At 38.0% G+C, this 22,623-nt stretch overlaps 2 protein-coding genes across 2 annotated transcripts in view; both read left to right on the forward strand.

Annotated features, from left to right (window-relative positions):
• On the forward strand, positions 1-18,205 carry CFLAR (CASP8 and FADD like apoptosis regulator). The gene is made up of 11 exons (XM_074595637.1): positions 1-441; positions 3,249-3,394; positions 6,362-6,793; positions 7,646-7,751; positions 8,666-8,801; positions 8,974-9,071; positions 10,136-10,187; positions 10,947-10,996; positions 12,143-12,221; positions 16,530-17,043; positions 17,986-18,205. Exons 3-11 carry the CDS (start codon positions 6,498-6,500, stop codon positions 18,122-18,124), a joined length of 1,470 nt encoding a protein of 489 aa, XP_074451738.1. The 5' UTR covers positions 1-441; positions 3,249-3,394; positions 6,362-6,497; the 3' UTR covers positions 18,125-18,205.
• The window catches only part of CASP10 (caspase 10), a 17,300-nt gene continuing 12,824 nt past the window's right edge, over positions 18,148-22,623 (forward strand). Inside the window, exon 1 of the mRNA XM_074595616.1 lies at positions 18,148-18,281. The gene's annotated coding sequence lies outside the window, so the exon portion shown is untranslated. The remainder of the gene's footprint in view (positions 18,282-22,623) is intronic.

Raw genomic sequence — 22,623 nt, forward strand, 5'->3', positions numbered from 1 at the left:
GCGCAGTTCCGAGTTTCCTCTCTTGAGGTAGACTGTCAAGCAAAAGCGAAAGCGTAATCCGTCCCTCGCCTCTCCCCAAAATACCTAACGGCCGGACTCACGATAAATTCGTAAGGGTTAGGGAACGTGGCTCGACAGATGTATAATAGTAGTAAGGGGGCTAAAGCCAGTTCCCTCGTCCCTCTGTGAGGGGAGATCTCTGCCGCGAACACCGTTGCTATCTACGTGCAGAGGCGCCTCGGGTCTCTCCAGTAGCTCTAAGGAATCTGAGTGAAAAGTGCTCTGCGTGTCTTACTAATGTGAAAGAGACACGAAACTCGAAACCACGCCCGGTGCGGGGGAGCCTATTGCTGGCCCGGTGTCGCCGCCTCCTCCTCCTCCCTCCTCCAAATGCCGGACCTGGCCCCGCTGCTGTAGACGAAACGTCCCTGGCGCGTTTGGGTGCGTTATACCTTTCCCTCTTCCCTTCTCTCGCACCTCTCTTCCCGCCCTGTGCCTTCAGTATAGGCGCCCCAACACATCGTGCTCTGGGATCGGGTCCTCCTGCCTGTCTAGGCCCGCTCCCCCGCGGAGGCGGCCTGAGCCGGGTGCGGAGTGCCGGAGCGCTCGGCGCAAGTGGGGCTTGAGCCCCACCTTGCTCCTGAGGAGAAACGAAACCCGACGCTGCCCATCCGCCTGACAGTTTTTTATCTTGCAGAGCGGAGTTTCCTCTCGCTTCGTTTTCCCAGTGTGATTTAAAATGACGTAGTTAGAAAGTTGCGTGGAAATCTGCATAAACTCCCTACAGTAAAACCAGTTTTAGGGTTGGTTTTGGTTGTTGGTTTTTTTTGGTTGGTTGGTTGGTTGGTTTGGTTTGGTTTTCTTATTAGGAGAACTGGGGTGTTAAACTGGTGCATCTCTAAATGGAAATTAGCGTGGTCTCTACTAATTTACGCTGAGAATAAACTACTTAAACCTAATACAGTAATGAGAAATGTGAAAATTAGTGCAGAATTTCCTTGTTTTCCTTCTGTATCTCGTACCAAATCCTCTTTTCTTTTATTGGAAAATGTGAAAGTTGTGGAGCATGCTCCACAGAGTTCACTTTGAAGCACTTTGAAAAATGCCAGCACAAAATGCAGATAGTGCGTCCTACCCTTTCCCTCTAGCGTAGGGGCTTCTACATTAGCTCATCTTGTGAAACAAAGATAACTTTCCAAATCAGAACTACACCCACTGATTTTATATCCTGTTTTTGCTGTTGTGGAGATGAACGTTCAAGAAACAAAGGTTGTCAAAAATTATAAACTCTAGTTGTAGAGCATATTTGGAGTGTGAAATGTTCTCTAGTTCTCATGAAAGGCCTTCCTTATTGATATGAGGCCTGATATGTTGACTTATCATTGATACGGAACACTTCTCATTGTTTTCATAATCACATTGGTATTTGTATATTGTGCAGCATTTTTGTTGCAGTCATGGGAACAAGGGTTTCATGCATGGTATTAAACAGCAAAGAGTTTGAGCCTTGTACACACATACCAGCCTCCACTTGTTAATGCCAGGAGGGAGGCACTGGAGCCTTCTGTGTCTTTGTGTGTGAAGTTTTAGTATGTTATTTCCTGCTCCTTGGGGGCAAAACAAACAAGAAAAAAAAGTGTCCCTGATTTTGGTTGTATTCTGTATGGACTGGGGGCAGTGTGAAATAGTTAAAAAATAGGAGTATAATTAATTTTTTTAGCTTCATAGAAGCAAATGAACATACAGATGTTATTCTGCCTGTTTTAGTATGGAATGCAAATTATATATGGTCTGAGGAGTAAACATGCTTGCTAATACTCTCAGATGTTTACCTTAAAAAATTTCTTCTTGTGAACCTTGTTGACAGTGTGATACCCCAGGTCAAAAGTCAGTGCAGACTTAGACAAATACGCCTGTAACAAAGGTGGTTTCCTGTGCAGTATGTGAGAAATTCGCCACCTTTAAGATCTCAGACTTTGTTCGGGAAAGTCTGAAAATTAATGAAACCCAGAAACTTGTATTTAAGTGCACTTTGGTGTTATCTCCTTGAGATGTGTTTTCTCTCAGACCACTTTTGGGGACAAGAGGACAGATGAATCACACTAGAATCATTGATTTTCTTTCTAGAGACACTATTTCCCAGAAGACCCCTTGCTCTGTGAAAATTTGAGGTGTCAGTGAACTGAAATAGCCAGACTTACAGAAAATTCTCCCCTTATCAGTCATTTTCCCTCAGCGTGACAGGGGTTTTCCTGATTCTTTGAATACAGGAGGAAAAGAGATTTTTTTGTTGTTGCGTGTGTAGGCCTGCCCCTTTGATTCATTCTCCTGCTAATGTTACTGACGTGATCTTGCAGTATCCTTTTATTTGTCACTGGTGGTGATCATGTTAGACTTCAGCTATTTGGAATAATTCCAGATTTCTTATAAATCAGGAATGTAAATGAGAATGTGTAATACTTTAGGTTTCTTTTTTCAACCATCTTCCTGCTCCATAAACTTTGCATTGAAATCTTTACTCAATACATGAAGAACTGAAGAGGAAACTCTTTAGTGTTTTCTTGCTGTGATATTGGCAAGTTACACATGCACATGAACACACAGACTATTGGGGCAGCTTTATCTCTGAACTTTTTTCTTTCCTCTTGAGAAGATAAGCTGGTTTTCCTCTCCTCTTTGTAAAGAATTTATATTCAATAACTCTTCTCGTTGCAGGGCCCAGGTAATCTAAGTTGGAAGCCAGGCTGCTGGGTTTTACATTGTGGTTGCTTTTCTCTTTTTCTTTAATTATTGCACCTATGATAACTGTATCTGTGACATTTGCAGAAGTGGTCATATCAGATGGAAGGGTGAAGCATGACGCCCTTCACCTCTCGAGGCGAAACGGAGGTGGCTCAGATGTATGCAGATGGAGTGTATCAGGCTTGCCCCAGTAGTGTGACATTCCTGCTATCAAAATATGGTGACATTGGTTTTGGATGCAAAGTTATAAACTGCTTTATTTTATACTAAACACTTCATGTTACTCTTACTCACTCCGCACTCAGAACCCCAGGGGAATTAATGTTATTGACAAATGTATTCCCGGTTGTTTTCCCTTTTATTTGGAGCATCATTCCTTGCTCACTGGACCAGTGGAATCATACAGAAGAATGCAAGATCCTAGGTCATTTTTCTTGGTTTTTCCTCCACTAAAATTAGGAAGTAGCCCCCAGAAGTAATTTGTGATGTTGGTATTTTTCCAACAGAAAACTAGCTGATGTAATCAACTTTGTCTGTGGATCATAGTTGTAAAATACTGGATGAAAACCAATGTGTGCTGGATCTGAATCAGTGATTTGGTAATGGTCAAATGCCAGTCTTCCGATGTTGTTGTGGACAGACTTGCATACAGGTAAGAGAGTTTTGTCACTGGAAGTATTGATCAGCTTTTTTTTTATAATGAGCATGCAATGTATCTTACATAAAGGAACTTCACAAAAATAAATAATTCGTATGTATTTTTTAAAAGGCAGATTTTTTTTAAGATAACGTATAAATAGTAATTCTCCATGTCTGAAATTTTTACTGTAGGAAATTCCTCCCTACCACATGCACACCTCTTTTTTTAACTAGTTTTAAAAGATTAGATAAAAACCAACTAGAGTAGTTTCTTTAAAAGAAAGGTTATCTGAGCCTTCTGAAAATGGTCCAAAGTTGTTGACGTCGTATCTCCCTTTAGCATGAGTCATAAATATGACTTGCTCAAGCTCTTTTAAAAGTTCCGGCTGTATGTACCTGGGAGATACTTTCATATGAGAGAGTGTTTTGTGCTTTCCCATTCCTGACTGCATTATGTCATGAAAACAGTCTTTGTCTTTCTGTAGAATTCTCACAAATGTTTGAGGCTAGACTGAAAATAAGAACTTAGCAATAAATATGCTTTTCCTGTGATAGAAAACTGTACAAAAGACATTCCAGTGCATGAGGAGTTCCTCTGCTTATCAGAGGCCTGAAAATTTTCCCAACCTGCCCTTCCGCCCCAGCTGAACAACTGATAGCATTGTAAGTCCATGTGTTAAGTAGGTTCAAAAGTACAAATATTTTGTCTACCCAGTTTGGTTTTGTTGGAAACAAAATTTTTCAGCTTCCTACCTTAAAAATACTGTGGTCCTGAATATTTGAAAAGGGCAGCTTCTACTGATGTTTCATTTCTGTTTGTGAGTTTTTTTGCTGTTTGCACTGTTTACGTTAGTGTTAAATGTTGTTGCACTTCTTAGAGCAAACAGCGCATTTAATTCTCTGAAGGCCCGAAATGGTGTGGTGTGATGAGGGAAGACACTCTGTTTGTGTCTGTCCCTTTTGCGTTCTGAAGAACAGAACTGTATCAGGGAGGATAGGTGCTGCTTTTTTCTGGTTGTGTGCTGTAGCATGAGTACTATAATGGTGCGTTTTCTCTAGATATTTACTACAGTCTGTGTAAGAATGCACATAGGAGGCTGTGATGGGATAAGCAGGGTATCGGCAGCCTTGTTACTGTCAGCTGCTGTTAAATGCTCTGTGCTTCTGAAAATGAGCCAAAGTGTCCTCAGTGCTGTTTTGAGGACTCTGTCACGTATACATTATATCTCATATACACTATGGTATGGAAATGCAGGAGTACTTAAGCTGAATAATGCTTGGGTCTTCTAATGTGGTGGGTTTATAATATTTTACAGCTTGCCTGTGCTGCCTGTTCTTATCTCCCGCTTCCATTTTGGTTCTCAGGGTAGGACCTTGAGGTCATAGCAGCTACTTGTGTTATAATTCCCTCCTGATTCAGACATGCTATCAGCAAGATTAACAGTCCTGGGGGGTTTTGTTTGGGTTTTTTTTAAATACTGATGACTTGCTAGTGTTACTGTCAGCAACAGCACTGGAGGAGAAAGCCACTGCAGTCTTTGACTTCATAGAAAATATGGCTCACTGGGATAGATGTCGGTAAAGGAGACTTTGCCCTAGGAACTTGAATTTTATATGCTTTTTTAGTAGGCAGTGGAACCCAATCCATGGATTTAATCAAATCCAACTCTTACTCCCTTTCTGAGGAAAGTCAGGTGATATATATAGAGTTGTTTTTTCATTTAAACAACATTGGAATGAAAAAAAAAAAGTGCTTGTAGATGAGTTTATCTTTATGTCCTTAACGCACGGACACAATATGTGATGTTGTTTATTTTGACTTCTAGAATGTGTAACAAAAGGCTGAAAATGCTTTTAAAAAATGTTATCCAGGTGCTAGAATCTTTCAGTGTATTAGGCTTTGAAGTCGAATTGGCTTTTGCTTTGCAGAACGGTTTAAACAAAATTATGCAGTATAGTGACTGAACTTGTAAGGGCTAAGATTTGTCTTCAGATTGCTCATTTAACCTTTCTTCATGTAGGCAGTGGGGATCACAGAAGGTTTGATAGAATTTCCATAGTTGGTGGCAGCGGAAATTGAGCATAGCGCCTTACTTATTTTGCTAATTACAAGGGTGGGGTTTTTTCTAGGTTTGAATTTTTATTTCAGTTTTCAGTATGGGGAAACATGAATGTCACATGAAGAAAAAGGCGGTCTATGGCTTATCTGTACCTTCAGAGTTAAATAATTTGCATGCTTAAGGTTGGAATTTTTTGTTTGCATGGTTCTTCGATCTTTCTGAGCATGGTGGGGTTGTGTGGGGAATCCTTAAAACCCCAGTAACTCATTGAGATTGGAATCACTTTAAATGAAGCTAATAAGTAAGAAAATCTGCACATTCCTGAATTTATAGATAATTAATGTTTTAAAATATCATGTATTATATTGTGAATATTTACTTTATTTTGACTTGTTTTAAGACAAAGTGCATGCCTGATATCAGAGAGTTTATATGTGGGGGTTTCTTAATTCTTTTGTCTACAGTGTGTGCTTACACTACTTCTTAGCTCCCCAAAGTCTTCCTGAAGAATGCCTTGAGACTTTTAGGGGAGGAAAACTGGTGGTGAGCAGGGAGGTGGAGGGTTGCTGGGAAGAGGTCAGAGCTTTAAGTTGCTGTGGAACTTAAATCTTATTTTGAGAAACACTTGAAATATCACTCATCAGGAAGCTGATGACTTATGTTTCACTTCCTATGGAATTTACAGACTTGTGTTAAGGTAATTTTACTTTAAAAAGAACTTCCATTTTTTTTCTGATTAGTATAACCTACCAAGTACTTCTTGTTCTGTAATGAAGAGCTGGGAGAACCCCTTGAGAACAGGAGATTTGTGTAGACTACATTGGTGTTATAGTTGTAAGTGAAATACATCAGATAGGAGAGTTAACTGTGGACTTGTGCAGCAGATCACTGATTTAGTATCTTTTAATTCTCTCTCACAGAACTGCTTGTGTAAAAATGCGTCTAGCTGAGAATGAACACCAGAGAAGTGCTGTGGTAGACACAGGCTTCACATCATGTTGGCTTCCTGTTTAAAAAACAGTAGGCTGGCAATTTTAAAGGGACAGCGACAAAGTGATGACCAGGTGCCAAGTGCCAGCTGTCATTATTCACCAGATTGAAGAAGAATTAGATAAAGAAGAAGAAGAGATGATGGTTTTCCTATGCAGAGACCTTGCTCCTGACTTGGCCAATGCCAACCTTAGAGACCTTTTGGTGTCTTTGAATGAGAGGGAGAAATTGTCTTTTCTTGGCTTGTCTGAGCTGTTATGCAGAGTTAAGAGGTTTGACTTGCTGAGGAGGATCTTGAAGACTGACAAAGCAACAGTGGAAGCTAACCTTGCCAGGAGTCTCAGACTTCTCCCTGATTACAGGTAATACATCTATTTCAGATTTCAAGGCTACTCTGTTGTGTTCAAAATATGTGTGGATTTTTAATTTTTTGTTTGGTTGGTTTTTTGTTTCTTTTTTTAACTATTACTTGGATGTAAAAGAAAAGCAGAAAAGGGCATCATATCTAGAGTTATAGTGAAAAGAATATGTCAAGTTTAGTCCCTCAAATAAGCCTTAGTAGCTTCTTACAAGTCATGGCATTAGAAGCATCTATCTTTAAGGAGTTTATGTATGTTACTCAATAAAACCAGTGATGTTTGTACATTCTAGATTAGCAGATAGAAATGAGGCTACAGAGAAAGATCATTAGTTAGAGATACTTTTTTTTCTAGTTTGCTTTGGGCACGTAGCCTTGTTGTATATCTTTTCTGAGCGGACCTGTCTCTTACTGCTTTTTACTCTGTAGTTTTAAGATTCGTAAATTAAGAAGCTCCAGTTATTTTCTTTGAGAGACTTCAGAAAATAATACATGTACTCATAAGGAACATTTTCCTGTGTTAACTTCTCACTGAAATAAAACCCCTGTAACTACTAGGTAAAAAAGTTAAAGATGTGTTTTGTTGTCTCATTCTCTTACTTCATCTCCGTTGAAATATTAAGGAGACATGGGTTTTCCTAGCAGTGGATATTATGCAGTTAGTCTGAGTAACTCAGGTGCTGATGAGCAACAGTAGGTATTTTGTAATTGGATCTTGGAGCAGGGTAGGCTTTTTTCCTATTGTTTGATTTGGAATGGTACATTAAAACTGGAAAACGGGAGAAGTTGGGTAGTTGAGCAGGGGTGGGATCTTGCTGAAAGCTAGTCCTTTAGAAATGTCTCAACTTTATTTCAGGGTACTAATGGTAGAGCTTAATGAGAATCTGGAAAAAGAAGAAGTGAATTCTCTTGTTTTTCTACTCAGAGATTATGCACCTCGTATGAAAATGGCAAAAGATAAGGTAATGTCTTTTTGCTGGTCTTCTCTGGAGCAATGGCAGATTAAAGTTAAAAATGGAACTAGCTAGACAGCAAAGGAGGGGAGGCAGTACTGCAAGGGATAGTGAGGCAGGAGTGGAGGGGAAGTCGGAAAGTGAAGGAGTGGTGGCTTCTGTTTCATTTTTGTTTTTCAATTCAAGGAAAGAAGCATGAGAAACAGTAAGAGGGAACAGAGAAGACTTGCTATAGCGAATGGTGTTAGCACGAACCTCATAGGCAGAAGGCATAAAAATCTTCAGTATTACTGATCTGAAAGTTCGTATACAAAGGATCTCAAACAAATAATCATATGAAATGTATCTTGAATTACAAGGTCCCTTTTTGTTTGTGCTCTGCTTCACTTACAAAAGAACAGTATTATTTTAATTATGTGTTTCTCTGTACGGTTGCATTCTGCATACGTGTTTTAAATGCTCTGAGAAAGCAGAGAAGGGGGTTCAGACAACTTGACCACTGTGCATAGAAAACTGAAGATTTCTGTCTTTTTCCTTTGAGGTTTTTTCTTTTTCTCTCTTTAACCAAAGAAGGAGAGAGGACCTGCAAATTCTCCAGAGCCTTTGTTAACTCTTGCTTTGTGGCATGTGAGGTGACATTCCAAGTGTCTGACTTTGTAGCAACAAGGAAATGCAAAACTGTTGCCTCAAAAACTTCGATTTGTTTTTCAGACTATAACTTCTAGTTTTCATTACTCCTATGATAATACCAAGAATTCTTGTATCTTCCAGATAATTTTCTTAGTGTTTCAGAAGGTAATGTCCCTAGTTCTTGAATTTACAACCTTTATGGCCTCCCCACCTTGTTTTCTGGGTTGCTCTGTTACTTACAAATAGAAAACAAATAACTGATATAACAGTTTAGTTTTCTGTTGCTATTCTAGAGTTTTCTAGCTCTTGTGATTGACCTGGAGAAACTCAATTTGGTGGCTCCTAATCAACTGGATTTGATAGAAAATTGTTTTCGAAATATTCACAGGATAGACCTGATTAGGAAGATTCAGAAGTACAAACATGAAGGTAACATGCTATTTTTGCACTTTTTACTGTTGATAGCAAGGATCAGATGTGCTCTTACTGAAGATAAAATTATGAGTTACAAGTCAGTATTTGCATGCTACACAGATTTAGGCTTTCAAAACAGTTTATATATCATGGTGTATTTCTCTGTGTGTTTCTGTTAAATTTTCAGCTTTAATGTCCTCCGTTCATTCTCAGCCACTATATGTAAATGCACTTCAGGCATCTCTCCCTAATCTCAGTCTGATTGATCCTCCTTATAATTCAGGGGTAAGTATGCAATGGAACAAATAGAACCTTTATTTCTAAATGTTGCCAGACATTGAAAGGGGATTCATCTTTGCAGAGCCTAATGAATGAGAGATTGCTAGTAACTAAAATAGTACTTGGTTTATTTCTCTTATTCCTTTCATTTGCTGGGTTTAGCGTCTGATTTAAATCTTCTGAGAAAGATCCCCTTTAAAGAGTTTCTGTGATTTTTTTCTTATTAGTTGCGCGTATAAAATCTATACCTTGAAAGTTTTTTCTGCTATTCTGTGGAGTGAAAAGTTTTGCTTTGACTGTTCTTTGCAAAACGTATTCTTCTTCTTTATACTTTTCAACTTTGCAGAGAAAGTAGCTTTTTAACTTTGGAAGCTGATGGTTATGGCTTTTTAAGAAGACCTTTTCAGATTTTTTTTGTGTGTTTTGTTTTAATCTCATTTTAACAAAGATAGTATGTCAAGATATCAAATCCTATTGCATGCAGTATTCTTTATATTTGGGTTAGGTCTGATATTGTGGTAGTATGACCTTAATTAAAGTCTTTAGCTTGCTAAATGAATTTGATGAGATTATTTCTGTCACGTATTCAGTAAATATGTATGTATAACGCTTATATACAAGACACCATGATGCAATTTGTCTTTTCTAACAAAGCCACAACAGCTGGACTACTAACGGGAAAGAGTTTGCATTGACTTTCCATATTATGATAATATTGTTATAATTTCCTTTCTAATTCAGTGGAATTTCCTCCCTGATGCTCTATAGGAAACAAAATTTACATCTTCAGAGCTTTTTGTTTATTTTAGTATTTTAAGGTTTAAGCTTTGCTGTTCGTGGCAAGCTGGTAATTTTTTTCTGAGGAAGAAGGGTTTGGAGTTTTTGTTTGTTTGTGGTTTTGGTAGGGGTTTTTTACTTGTTATTTTGTAGTTCTAATTAGTTGACAGTTGTGAATCTAAAATATGTAATCCTTTTACTGAGGAACAAAAATACTATCGTGTTATATTTTGGAACACATAATTATTAGTTCTTGAAGGAGAGAGGGAAAATACACCTTTTCTTCATTTTAGATTCAGAATGTGAACAAAGAAAAACCACAGAATGGACAAAGTTTTATTCTGGGTAAGAGCATTCTATCTGAGTTTTGATAATCTGAAAGAACCAAATGATGCATTTCATTGTATCAAAAGGATTGTTGTTTGATAGTTGTGTTTATGGCTAATTTAGTTGATATCACCAGGAGCAGAGAGTATTTGGTACCTCTGAAAACTCAGCCTTGCCTTATTGTTTGCTCTGGTATTTGCTTTGCTTGTGCTGCCAGATCTTAAAAATGTATTGAAATTGTTTTGGGCTTCCACTGTCACAACGTTTTAGCAGAATAAATAGTTTATTAATAAAATAATGGAAATGGTTGACTGGCCATCTCTGGAGGCCCATGGAGTGCGGCTGTGTCCGTGAAATCTTTAGTAGGAAGTTTTTGTGTCATTTCAGTAGGGGACTCTCAGCCAGGCCAGCCAGGAAGTTGTCTAGTGAGTACCAGGTTCTTAACATGTGTGTTGTGTTCTTTCTGGAAACCCAAAATACCTCTCAAATATGGTGATTTTTAAAAGAGTATTTGTCTGAGTTATCTCAGTGTAGGAGAGGTTGGTTGTTTGTTTATTCTAGTAAGAAATGTAGAATGCAATCCAAATAATGTTTTAGAAGTTAAAATTTTGTGTGTGTGTTTTTTTTAAACTTCAGTAGCATACACAGAAACTAAGATGTCCAGATGAGTGAGAACTTGGCTGAACTAGATAGATTCCTTTTTATAACTGATTTGGTGTCAAAGAAATGTCATTGGTACCTACATACTGAGGTTACTTCTGTACGTTTCAACTGCAGCAGAACCAGTCCACGTGTCCATTCAGGAATCGGGACCAGTGTCACATAAGGTATGTGCTTGTGCATATGTATGCATGTAAATATAATAAAAACCTCTGCAGGAATTTACCTTAGTTTTCTTTGTGTTTCATTTTGAGATTTCCTTTAATTGAATGCAAATAGGATCTGTATGTCCATATCTTCCTCAGCCATAAACAGCTTCTATGAACTGCTTTTGCAGAATATATTTTTAATATAAAAGGGAAGCAGCAATGTTCAAAATGCATGTACGTATGATGTGCACATAGAACTCATATTTATTAGTGGAGGCTAAATCAAAATCTTTTGGAAGTCAGAACGCTTGTGATCTTCATTGGAAATGGCAGGGCTTCTTGCATGCAGTAAATTTTGTTCTTTATTCTCTCCCCATCCCTTGCTCTCCAGGTAGAAGACATGCTTTGGGTATTAATGACAAGACTGGACTACTGCTATTTTCACTGGCTGTCCTGTAGGCCAGGAACCAGGGAGAACCTATAGCAAATTGATTATAATTTTTTAAAGGGGAGAGGAATTGTGATAGAGTCATTACAGATTATTTAGGAACAAGGCAGTTGTTCCACTAAATAAGGAAGTAAGTATTGTTCTGATGAGCAGTGCCTGTTCGTGTACTGGAAGAACACAAAAGTTCTCTACATTTATTGTGTTGGCAATATGCAAGCTTACAGCTCCTAACATCTCCAAAAGCAGTTACACTTAAGGAAATTAATTTGGAAGTACTATAGAAAGGATCACTGCTGCCATAGCCCACGTCTTTAAAAAGCCCCTCCACCCCATACAGGTTTGGCTTTTTTGTTGTTGGTTTGGTTTTTTTTTTTGGTTTTTTACATTTGAATGTCTGTCCAGAGTTAAGGTTCGGTCTCAAACTTGCCTCTCTTATTTCTGGTACAGTCTTAGTCTTTGTTTAAGGATCATGGTAGTAAGATTGCACCAAGGACACAAGAATTAAGCCTGTACTAGAAATAGGGGAAAAAAATATTACTGTTTTTGTTGTGTAGATAAGAGATATTACATCCCAGTAGATAGACTTCTGCTAGCTTCTCTATGGAAAAACAAGAGAATGTAATTGAATAGATCTGAGATGAATTTGAGAAAAGAATCAAGTCCGTCCGTTGAGAGAGTGACTTATTAACGTAGTATTTGTCCTTCACATTCCTCAGGTGTGTGACGATCAATACAGAATGCAAAGTCAGCCTTTAGGAATATGCCTGATAATAGACTGTATTGGCAATGACACAGGTAAGTCTCTGGAATTTCAAATTCCTTATCTTGTTAATCTCAGATAATTAGAACAATTTAGTATGAAGAATATGATGTACATTTACCAGCCAGACTAGGTTAATGTTGTAGTCAGCTAATCTATCAATTATAAGAAATTTTCTAAAGTAGAGAGTTGGAAGGCCCAGCCTGAGGTTAAAGTCAACTGTCCTAACCATTGCAAACAATGGTTTTTTGGGGTTATTTTGGTGCAGAATCTCTGAATGAAAGAACTTACAAGGGGATAGACTGAATTTTAGGAGGGAGAAAAAGGATGTTCAAAGTCCAACAACAAAATAGTTAAACTACAGTCATACAGCAGGTTATTGGCAGCAATGGTAAAGATAGTGTTTCCCACCAGTTAACAAAACCAAAACTGTTGCGGATTTGAAGTGTAATCATATTGGACACCACAGATTTTGAATAGCTGAAGGCACGTGGTCCTTTATTAATAATGCACTTAGGCTTCTGTTACATCTTGCACAGTTTAACTGAAACCATCACCATAGCTTTATAGGGAAAGGAATTTTTCTTCCTTCCCTCTTGGTTTAGTTTTAAAAAAAAAAATTTGCATGTAGAATTTAACGTAGTCGGTGACATGGTTAAAATGCGGGTTTTTCCTGATTGCCTTTGTAAGAATCAAAAAATTTAGATTCTTGTATAAGCAAAAAAACCCCTACTCTCTAATCATTGGAACACGTGAAGCTAAAAATAAAAATGAACAGAGTAGTTGCAGTCAGTTCTGTAACAGACCAGGAGATGTAAAGGAAGAAGAGGGTTTGTGGGCATATCTTTTCTCTTTCTCATAACTAATGGTCCAGCAGATGGACCAACTTAGAGTTATTGATGTAGTTGTTGAAGAGCAGTGGATGCAGAGCACAGACACAAAGTAAAATTTTGATGTTTGCTTGACAGTAGTATTTTAGGTAAATAATATAAAATAAGACACTTAGTTTGCCATTAGGGTAACAGGAACTAGAACTGATTCACAGTCCTGCCATGTGTGAAGAAGGGGGACAAAGAAGGCACTTAACTCAGTTACATGCAACTGGGAAGCATCCTTGGGATCTGATTTTGGTCTGTCCTACTAAGTTCATCAATGAGTTCTGGCCAAAAAAAACCACCAAACCAAAAAACCCCAAGGTTTCAATTGCTGGGTGTAGAAATTGTTCAATGCAAAGCACTTCTTCATTTCTACTCTCAAACAAAAAAATACGTTGATTTTGACACAAGAGGAAAATAAAACAAAGACAGCTGAAAAACTGGGGGGTGGTGGCTCTTGGGATCAAACATTCTGCTCTGTCCTGTTGCCTGCTTCTTTAGTTTCCTGCTGTTCTCTCTTTCATGGTAGCTTTAGAAAACAAAAGACCCTGTTGATGCAAGAAAATTATTATGCACCCTTAATCTGGAAGGTAGCATGATAGTCTGTTCCAGTACCAAAATAATTACTTATTACTTGGAGTTCTGTTTCTTAAAAGCAAATGCAAAAAGGATTAGTAGAGAAATTTCAGTGTGGAGAGATAAAGAAAACATAAGGTGTGAAAATAGCCTGTGCTGACCTGATTTATTGAACAAGAATGTTTTAGTATGCCAGGTTCGAGTTTTTTAAATGAAACAGTAAGTATAAAAGCAGGTAAGGCACGTACACTGGAGAAAACAAGGAAGGAAGGAACAGCTAGGTCAGTTGATAGTCACAGATACATAAATTTAGATCTGCGCTTCTTTAGAAAGCACAGTTCTTTTGCACAGGCAATATATTGTGCAGATGCCTTTGTCGTAGTAATTGCTACTAAATACAAAGATGTGCACAAAATTAAAAAAAAAAGATTCAAGGCCTGTGCACTTCATGAGCTCATATGGTCATTTCAGTACTTGTACAAGAACAGAAAGTGCAAATGTGATAGAGGAAGTCCGTTGACTGGAAAGGACAAAAATGGTTTACATGTTTAGCATCTGCATGTCAGATACACCTGCAAATCATGGCTTTGCTGCTGTTGTGACAAAACCACCCAAAGCAAGTCTTAGTGTGCCTCAGTCATCATGCATGTCTGCACTGGATGCAGAAGCAATTAAATCATTTGTATGTCTCAGATGTTTAATGTCACCAGTGCATCATCAGCATTTCACTGAAATACGTTACTATGCTACTGAGATCTAGGAGAGACAGGGCATATGGCATTGCTTAAAGGAGCTTGTTAGAAAGACATTCACTGTTCTGTAGAGTTGTTGTGCCACACAACTTCTGAAGTCTGAAAATACCAAAGAAAGAGAAGAGGGCAAGGAGAACGTTAGGAATTGTACCTGTGGCATGCATTAGAGTCTGTAGCTATCCCAAGATTAAATCTAAGGAAGCTGAACCAATAATAGATATTGTAGGATCAAGGATTACAACAATTGAAAATGCCCAGTGTAAACAATATGAATTCATCAGATGCTGATAAAATTCAAACTGAAATCACCTTGCTGTTTTGTAAATAGAGTCTTGTTTTGCTTTTGCCTTTCCATTTGGAAGCAAATTTTTATCCTTACATTGTAAACAATCAAGGGGAGAAAAGGGTAATTTTTTATGTGGAGTGGAAATGCTCAAAAATCGGTGTAGGTTTCTTGGGAGATGACTACTGTTGAAGAAATAGATGTTTTCTTATCTGAGGTTGCAGCATGTAATGCTGTGTTTCATCTTGCCTTAAAGCAAAATTGCTGTATCCAAAGTTTACCATGTATAATTTCTGATTCAGTGTTAAACTAAGGTATCAGCTCTAAGTTTGCTGCGTTTAATTTTTTTTAATTGTGACACTTAGAGTGTCTGTATGGTCTAAGGTGACACCAAGTTTTGTATCTTCATGTGTACGTGTACATGCTAGTGAAATAAGTAAATCATAGGAAAAGCGCTCTCGTTGCTGTAACTCTTTTTTCCTATGTACTACTGCCCTCTAATGGATTAAGTGCTTCGTCGAGTATATGACAGCTAAACAGTATTAATACTGATCTTCCACCTGAATTTTGAGAGCGTGTTTTATTGCCTAAAATAGAGGGGATTTTCCTTTCTATCTCCAAATAAAAAATCTCTGGAAAGTTTCTGAATTATTTTACAAAATTTAATCAAACCAACAGAACTGGAGTGAAACTATAGTTTATCATAGTAGAGTTTATCACCTCGCTGTAGTATAGAGTTTGTACCTTCCCTGCTAAGGAAAGTTGCAAGTTCTGTTCTTTTTGAGAACAGTGTGGTAGTGTAACTCCTGTGTTGCTTCCACTTACCTCTGAAATAGCCTCTGCTAATTAGGGATTGTTAAACTTTTGAAGTCAAAGAACAGTCTAGCTTCCTGTGTCTCTAAGGCATTTTACATAAACATGGCACTCGATATTTCCTGTCATATCAGAAACTGTGCTTGGGCAATGTATATGTGGTTTATACTAAAAATACAATGCTACAGGTATGAGTCATAGTAGTAGTTGTGGTTCTCTGAACACTTAAAAAATACCTGTGGTTTTAACCACCATGTACCTGGTTTCACTCCCATATTAATAAACATCCAAAGTAGTTATTCAGAGCATAGTACATTTTACTGCAGCACAGGTTAACACAAATACAACAGAGTTAAATCTTGATTTTTGTCTATCTACAGTTTTAATTTCTAGCACATTTTAAAGGGTTCATTGTTCAGCTTTTTTTTCTCCCTTAAAATGCCATTCTGGAACAGTTAAGACTCCAGTGTCCATTCTCCGCCTGGAACTCATCACTTAAAGTCTGTTTTATATAATAGGAAGTATAAATTACTGCAATAGGTTCCTTTTTGAGTGATGAAAGGGAGTCTCTATGTCGTGTATAATAACCATTCATAGTAATTTTGACAAGTTAAAAGGTGAAAAACATCCCGTGCTATCCAGATCACTCCTTACCATTTCAAGAATGTTCTGTGTGAAGCATTCTCTAATGTTTTCTCTTGCACAATATTTTAACTCCTCGGAACTAGGGATGCTGGTCCTAAATGAAGGCATGAAAGTGTCTGGGGAGTTTGGAACGATCACTTGTCAAATAGTAGTGTCTTTGCTGTCATGAAGTACATAACTCATATTAAAGACAGCATGCATCTAGGACTATAAGTATGTAATGTACCGTGATCAACATCAAGTCCTCCCGATTTTTTTAATAAACATTTTGTCACAATATTAATTGTAAATATTTAAAATAAATATTTCCAGTAGCAAAATACTGTAAATGCTGTAATTCAGAATATTTGAAATTGAGCCTTGGTGTGCTGTGATTTAATTATATCTCTCTTTTTTCAGATTTGTTGGAAGAGACCTTCAGAGGCTTAGGCTATGACATTCTTTGTCACAGATATTTAAATATGAATACCATGAGTCAAACATTGCTTGAAGTTGCAAGGTTGCAGAAGCACAGAAATTGTGACAGCTTCATCTGCATATTGGTCAGCCGTGGAAGTCCTCAGAGCATCTTCTGTACAGACCATACCTTTTCTGGATTCCCTTTGGAACAAATAAAGAAATACTTTACAGCAGACTCATGTCCTGAACTCCTAGGAAAACCGAAGCTTTTTTTTATTCAGAGCTACATCGTGCCAGAAAATGAGCAAGAATGTACTAGTCTGTTGGAAGTAGATGGTAATGATGAGAAAATCATTGCTAACGCAAAAATCCCTTGCAAAGTCACTATCCCCCAAGTAGCAGACATCTTTTGGAGTCAGTGCAAGGTGGATGTGTCTACGCTAGAAAAATCTCCAAGATCATCCTCATATTATCTGCGCTGTCTGGCTGAGCTACTCCGCAATCCTCATAAAAGGTAAATAAAACAAAGAGGAAAAAAGAACCCTTTTCCTATGACAGCTTGCTGTCCTAGAGAATGAGAAACCTTAAGTTTCATCCCGTCTGTCCTGAAAAGTGTCTTCATGCTGTGTCATATGTTAAAAGATAAGTGTACCTGATGTTGGAACAATGGCACAGGAAGGTAGTCTAAAGTAAGAGCGAAGTTTCTGATTCTGGACCATAAAATGAAAGTGGTTTATGGCAATGGGTCTTGCAGAGTGAGAAAGGAAGAATCTGTGCTGGGTAACGTATGTCAGTGTTTTAGACAGGATTGGAAACCTTCCTTCTCTGAGGTTACGAGGCACACACAGGCTTCTGCCAAATTGAGGATTGCCTTTTATCATTAGGAAGGGCTCTGCTTGCAAATATAAAGAGTCAATGCCTAAGTGTGGGGACAAGGCAGATGAATGGGAAGAATTTTGTCCTTTCTTTAGATCTAATTAACCTACCGCTCAGGGAGCCACTAGATTGCCAATTTGTAATCTTGAATATAAACTATCAGAAAACTTTAGTCTATCTAAAGAGATTATCAAAAGGAATTTGAGCAGATACGTTTGGGTATTTAACTTAACAACAAAGGTTTTCCTTGTACAATTGATCTGCCAGGGAGTTAGCAACTGTTTTTCAAAGTAGTTGTGTGGTTAACATTTAGTACCTTTTTACAGACCCTAAAACCTTGTAATGAAATCACAGATCATCATGTCAGCATAACCAATATCACAATGGTGATTTGAGTTATAATAGATTGTTTACAAAATGCATATTCAGCCTTGGGTTTTAGAGGTGTAACCTCTGCAATAAAGACTGAAATTTGAAACTTTCTCCTTGCTGAGCCTAAAGTTGTCTTCTCTCTTGTGGATTCTTAAATGGTGTCTTGTTTCATTCTCTAATAGAAAGCTTTTTACTTTTGTTGCTGCAGGAAACTCTCTATATTAGATATCCATACGGAACTAAATAGAAAAGTCTATGAATGGAATAAGACCACTGACCCAAGCCAACAATACTCACTTCTGCTCCAGCACACACTGAGGAAGAAACTTTTTCTTTCTCCCACTTAACTGCTGTTGGAAAGGACACCTCTGAAGTGGCTAACAAGAAACACTTACTATGACCCAGACAGTTTCACACCTATTTCCACTTTATGCATTGTTATTGCATGTACATCTAAAGTACCCATTGCTTCCAAATCCTGGAATTTAGAAGCGTTTTGGTGTGGTAAGGCACTAGTCTTTATATTTTAATACAGAATGTTCTGAAAGCTTGCATGAGAATGGCAGCAATCGTATAGCACTGCAACAGATCTTAAAACCAAGTACAACAGGTAAACAGTGGAAAGAACTCTTTAACTGTATAGCTGTTGGATTTTACAGGGGTTTGTGTTTTTATTGTTTCATTGGTTGTTTGTCAGCATACTATTAGCAGTGCACTGATCTAGGTTCTTCTGTTGATGCTAAAAACAAATACAAGCCAGTGCAAAACACTGAAATTCACCGGGTATTTTCCCCAGATCCTAATAATGGAAAATGTGTTGGGAAAGAATGCCTACCCAGTAATGCCAGTTCTTCATTAACAAGTTCTGGCTTGCGTGCCTCCACAGACTAGCAAAACAGAAGGAGAGATGGTCTTTTAAATAATTTGGATTCCATCTATCTGCTGCATTAGACGTTGTGATTCACCCAGGACCTCATGATGTCAGTACTGCCCACAGCACGCGAGGGTATATGTTAATAAATGAGACAGTCTGCCATGGCTTGGGCTGTGTTTTCCACTGATGCAAAAATAAGTCTACATGTGGCAGGGCTTTCCAGTAATCTAACCACACAGCTAAAAAAATGTGGGATTTTGGCAGATGTTTTGTGGAAGCTGAAACAGGATTCACACTCATTGCAGCAGCCATAGTTGTAAAAATACACTTTATCATATTTGAACTGTGTCACATGGCAGCCCCTGGCTCTTAAGACTGGATTAAATGAAACACCCCACACTCACTGCTTTTGCTTATGAAAAATTATATGTCTTTATTAATTGATTATTATTTTTTTCAAGTTGTGCTTCTGAAAAAGACATGGATGAAAATTGTCCTAAATACAGAAATTTTTTCTCCAGGGGAGCAGACGCCTAACATGAAGAGTTCACTTAACGTGCTTGTTATACAACAGTATAACCTGGATGAGTTGTATTGAAACTTATTGTCACTGAATTTATGGAATTCTGTTCCCTCCTAAAGCAGGCCACTTGCAAATTTTTAATACTCCCGATACAGTCTCCTGTCAAGGAAAACAGGTCAAGGCCTTGGCGTGCCTTGCTTGGTTTCTGCTGTAGCTACACCATACATCCTTCTAGCATGTGTTTCATGCAAGCAGAAAGGAAAGAGGGTTTTGCTAATCATAATAAAATGTTAATATTAAAATAAATATATATTTATATTAATGTACCATTTTGTGTAATATATAAATGTCCTGGTTTGGAGTGAAGCAGAGCCAACTTTCTGTTCAGTGAGAGAGGCTCTTGCTTTTACTTGTTGCTGTGGCAGCCAGGGTCATCTGACTGGGTTGTTGACCCTGTGAAGGGCTTGCACCTTTGGGGAGACCTGGACAGGTCAGGTGACCCCAACTGACCAATTGGGTGTTCCATCTCATCTGACACCCTCAGTATTAAAGCTGAGGGACCAAAGGGGTCAGGTTGGCTCTTCTTTGGCTCTTCTTCAGTGGCTCTCTTTCTTTCTTCAATGTCTGATGTTTGAGGAGGATCCCGTCAGCTCATCTGCCTTTTGATCCTGGTCAGTGTGTTCCAGTTCCCATTTGTCACTGAGTCCAGTCTGGAACTTCCCCAGTGCCTGTCTGTGACATCTTCCTAGGAACTTGATCCAGTTTTGAATATATTTATTTATATTGTATCTATTTCATTATTTCATTTTCTCTTTCTGCTTCATAAGCTATAGTGTCCTCTTTAATAAAAGTATATGGAAACTTTTTAATAACTTTGAACTGGGAAACGCAACCCAAAAATATGTGTTAAACTATGGATACATTATTTGCATTACTGTAATTTTATGTAGGCGCAGGCATAAGAGGAAAAATAGAAAATAGTATTTTGCAAAAGTTCTCTATAAGCATTAAAGTAAAAATATTAAATCCAATTTTATGATATTACAGGTTTGGAAATAAATGCATCATAGCAGGGCAGGGAGAGGGGGCAGGAATTCCTTTGAGTTTACTGTTTTTTAAGAAAGAGCCTATTGAACCGGTCCTTTTCTTAAACTAATGTAATTTTGCTTCTGTCTTTAAAAATACTTTGTGTCTTAAAATTACATTCATATGCATTCCACAGACTCCCATAGAGAATTTACTGCATTCCGTCAACAGAAGGGTCTGTATTATATGCGATAGGTAGTAAAAATAGCATTCATTTCTAACCCTGAATATTTAATAACTGACTATTTTACAATAAAGCACAAGTGTAATTTTGAAACTCTACCTTGCTTATGTTTCATGGGGTAAGAGAAGGATTATAAAGTGACAGATTTGGAATCTTAGAAGTTACTTCCTGTGGTGGCTGGTAAATGAAGCAAATGATGTGAAATAAGGATGTTTTCTGTGGTTGTAGAAATCAGATGTAATTCCTAGTTATCATATATATCTATGTGATGTTAATAAATGTGATTTCTTTCACAAATTAACTCACTTTTTCCTATTTCACTTACTAGCTTTTGCATGTGATGAGTACTTCTGCTACCTTATAGACAACCAAAAACAGGGAGAATGGAACCAAGAGGAGGCAGAGAGATGAGGGAAAGAAATACAGAAATTTCAAGCAGGAACAAGGAGAGTGGTTGGGAGAACCAAGAGAACAAGTAGGGAAAAGAAGATTTGGAGGAGAAAGACAGCATCGGTATTGGAAGGACAAAGAAGCAAAGAGAAGTGGGAGAAAGGAAGTAAGAATAATAGTGGCTATCCTTACAGGATCTAACAAGGTGGTGGGTTTTTGTGGGTTGGTTGGTCTGGGGTTTTTTTGAGTTATGCTGTATACAACTATTTATTTAAAATATTAGCAATAGGATATATTCTGTTTCTGATAGTTTTGTGACAAGATAGGTTTGGTTTGGGGGTTATGAAGTGTACGTGTTCTTTGCCTTAAGTGCCTGACACAGTAAGTAAAGTCCTTGTCCGTTCTCTTAAGAAATGACAAAGAAATGCTGTTTTGAAAACTGTAGAGGCTCCCGTAAATTACCCTTGCAGTGAAAAAGTCTCTTTGTGTCTGGCTGCTTGGGTTGGAAGTGATCACAGCCCCCTAATGACCAAAGAGCTGTGGGGACATGTCATGTATTGTGCAACATTCATGGATGTCAGATATTAATTTTCTACACTGATGTCTTGACCCTCAGTAGATTCTTAAACCATAGGAATGCTCATTCTGTAATAATTCATACAAGTATTTATTGCCTTGACATCTCTTTCAAGGGTGGCATGTGGGTAGATTGATTCCCTACATAGTGAAAAGTAGCACTGAAGTCAGTACTTATTAACACACAGGAATTTTGTGATGCCAGAAGTTGTCTGTCCCTTCTCCCATAGCTTTTGTGTCCCTCTGTGCCGGTGATAGGAACTGTCTGTTCTTGCAGTACTGTGCATTAAAATTTGATTCTGGAAAATGACTGGATGCAGGGCCTAGGTTGCATCAAGTTGTACACGTATTGCAGGTAGAGTGGTTGAATGATGTCAAACTTCTGTTCAGTAGCCAAAAGAAAAGAGGGAAAAGAATTAATTCTGGATCCGTCATGAGTTTAGAATGTTAGTCACATGCTGGTGAAATGTCATGGTCACGGACTGCCAAAACATCTAGTTTTCAAAACCCACTGTTGAACAAGATAAAACAAACCACTCTTGCTCCACTGGTGCATTGTCAGCGCTTGGAACAAGGCTGTCAGACTCACTGCTCTGTGGCACTGAATTTCAGTTTTCCTGTCTGATAACTGAAATAAACATTTGTTGTACTTCTGTATGCGCTGTATATATGGAAGAGGGAAAAGAGAATTGGCAGAATTATAGATGATGTCTTTCAGTAGCTCAGAGACCCATGAGGCAGGAGATTCTGTGTTTTGCATGACTTAGTTTGCATGATTTCTCTCAGCCACCTACATTAACATGACTGAGCCATAAATCCAGTTTACTTTGTACTGTTACATACTTATGCCTTACAACGGTTGCCAACTCATTATCCAGAAAATAAGTTAGGTTCAAGGGGAAGTTCAAGTGTTAGCAGTTGTAGATGGAGCATGCTGTATGACTTATTCCCCCTTTCAACTCTGCATAAGAATTAGCAGTGACTTCTGTTACAGATACCTGAGCCAGAGAAGCTTTTTGTGACAGTTTATGGTAATTCGTTTTTCTAGAGTTTTACATTTCTGACATGCAGGATGATGTTGCTGAGAAGACGCTGCTGTCTGTGTGGATGATCTGCTGTGTATCTGATTATGTTCCATTTAAACTGTATCTCCTGTACAGAATTATTTGACAGCTTTTCTGTGGCTGTTTTGGAGAATGTCTTTTTTTCAGTT

This window comes from Larus michahellis, chromosome 7, assembly GCF_964199755.1.
Source record: "Larus michahellis chromosome 7, bLarMic1.1, whole genome shotgun sequence".
Lineage (NCBI taxonomy): Eukaryota > Metazoa > Chordata > Aves > Charadriiformes > Laridae > Larus > Larus michahellis.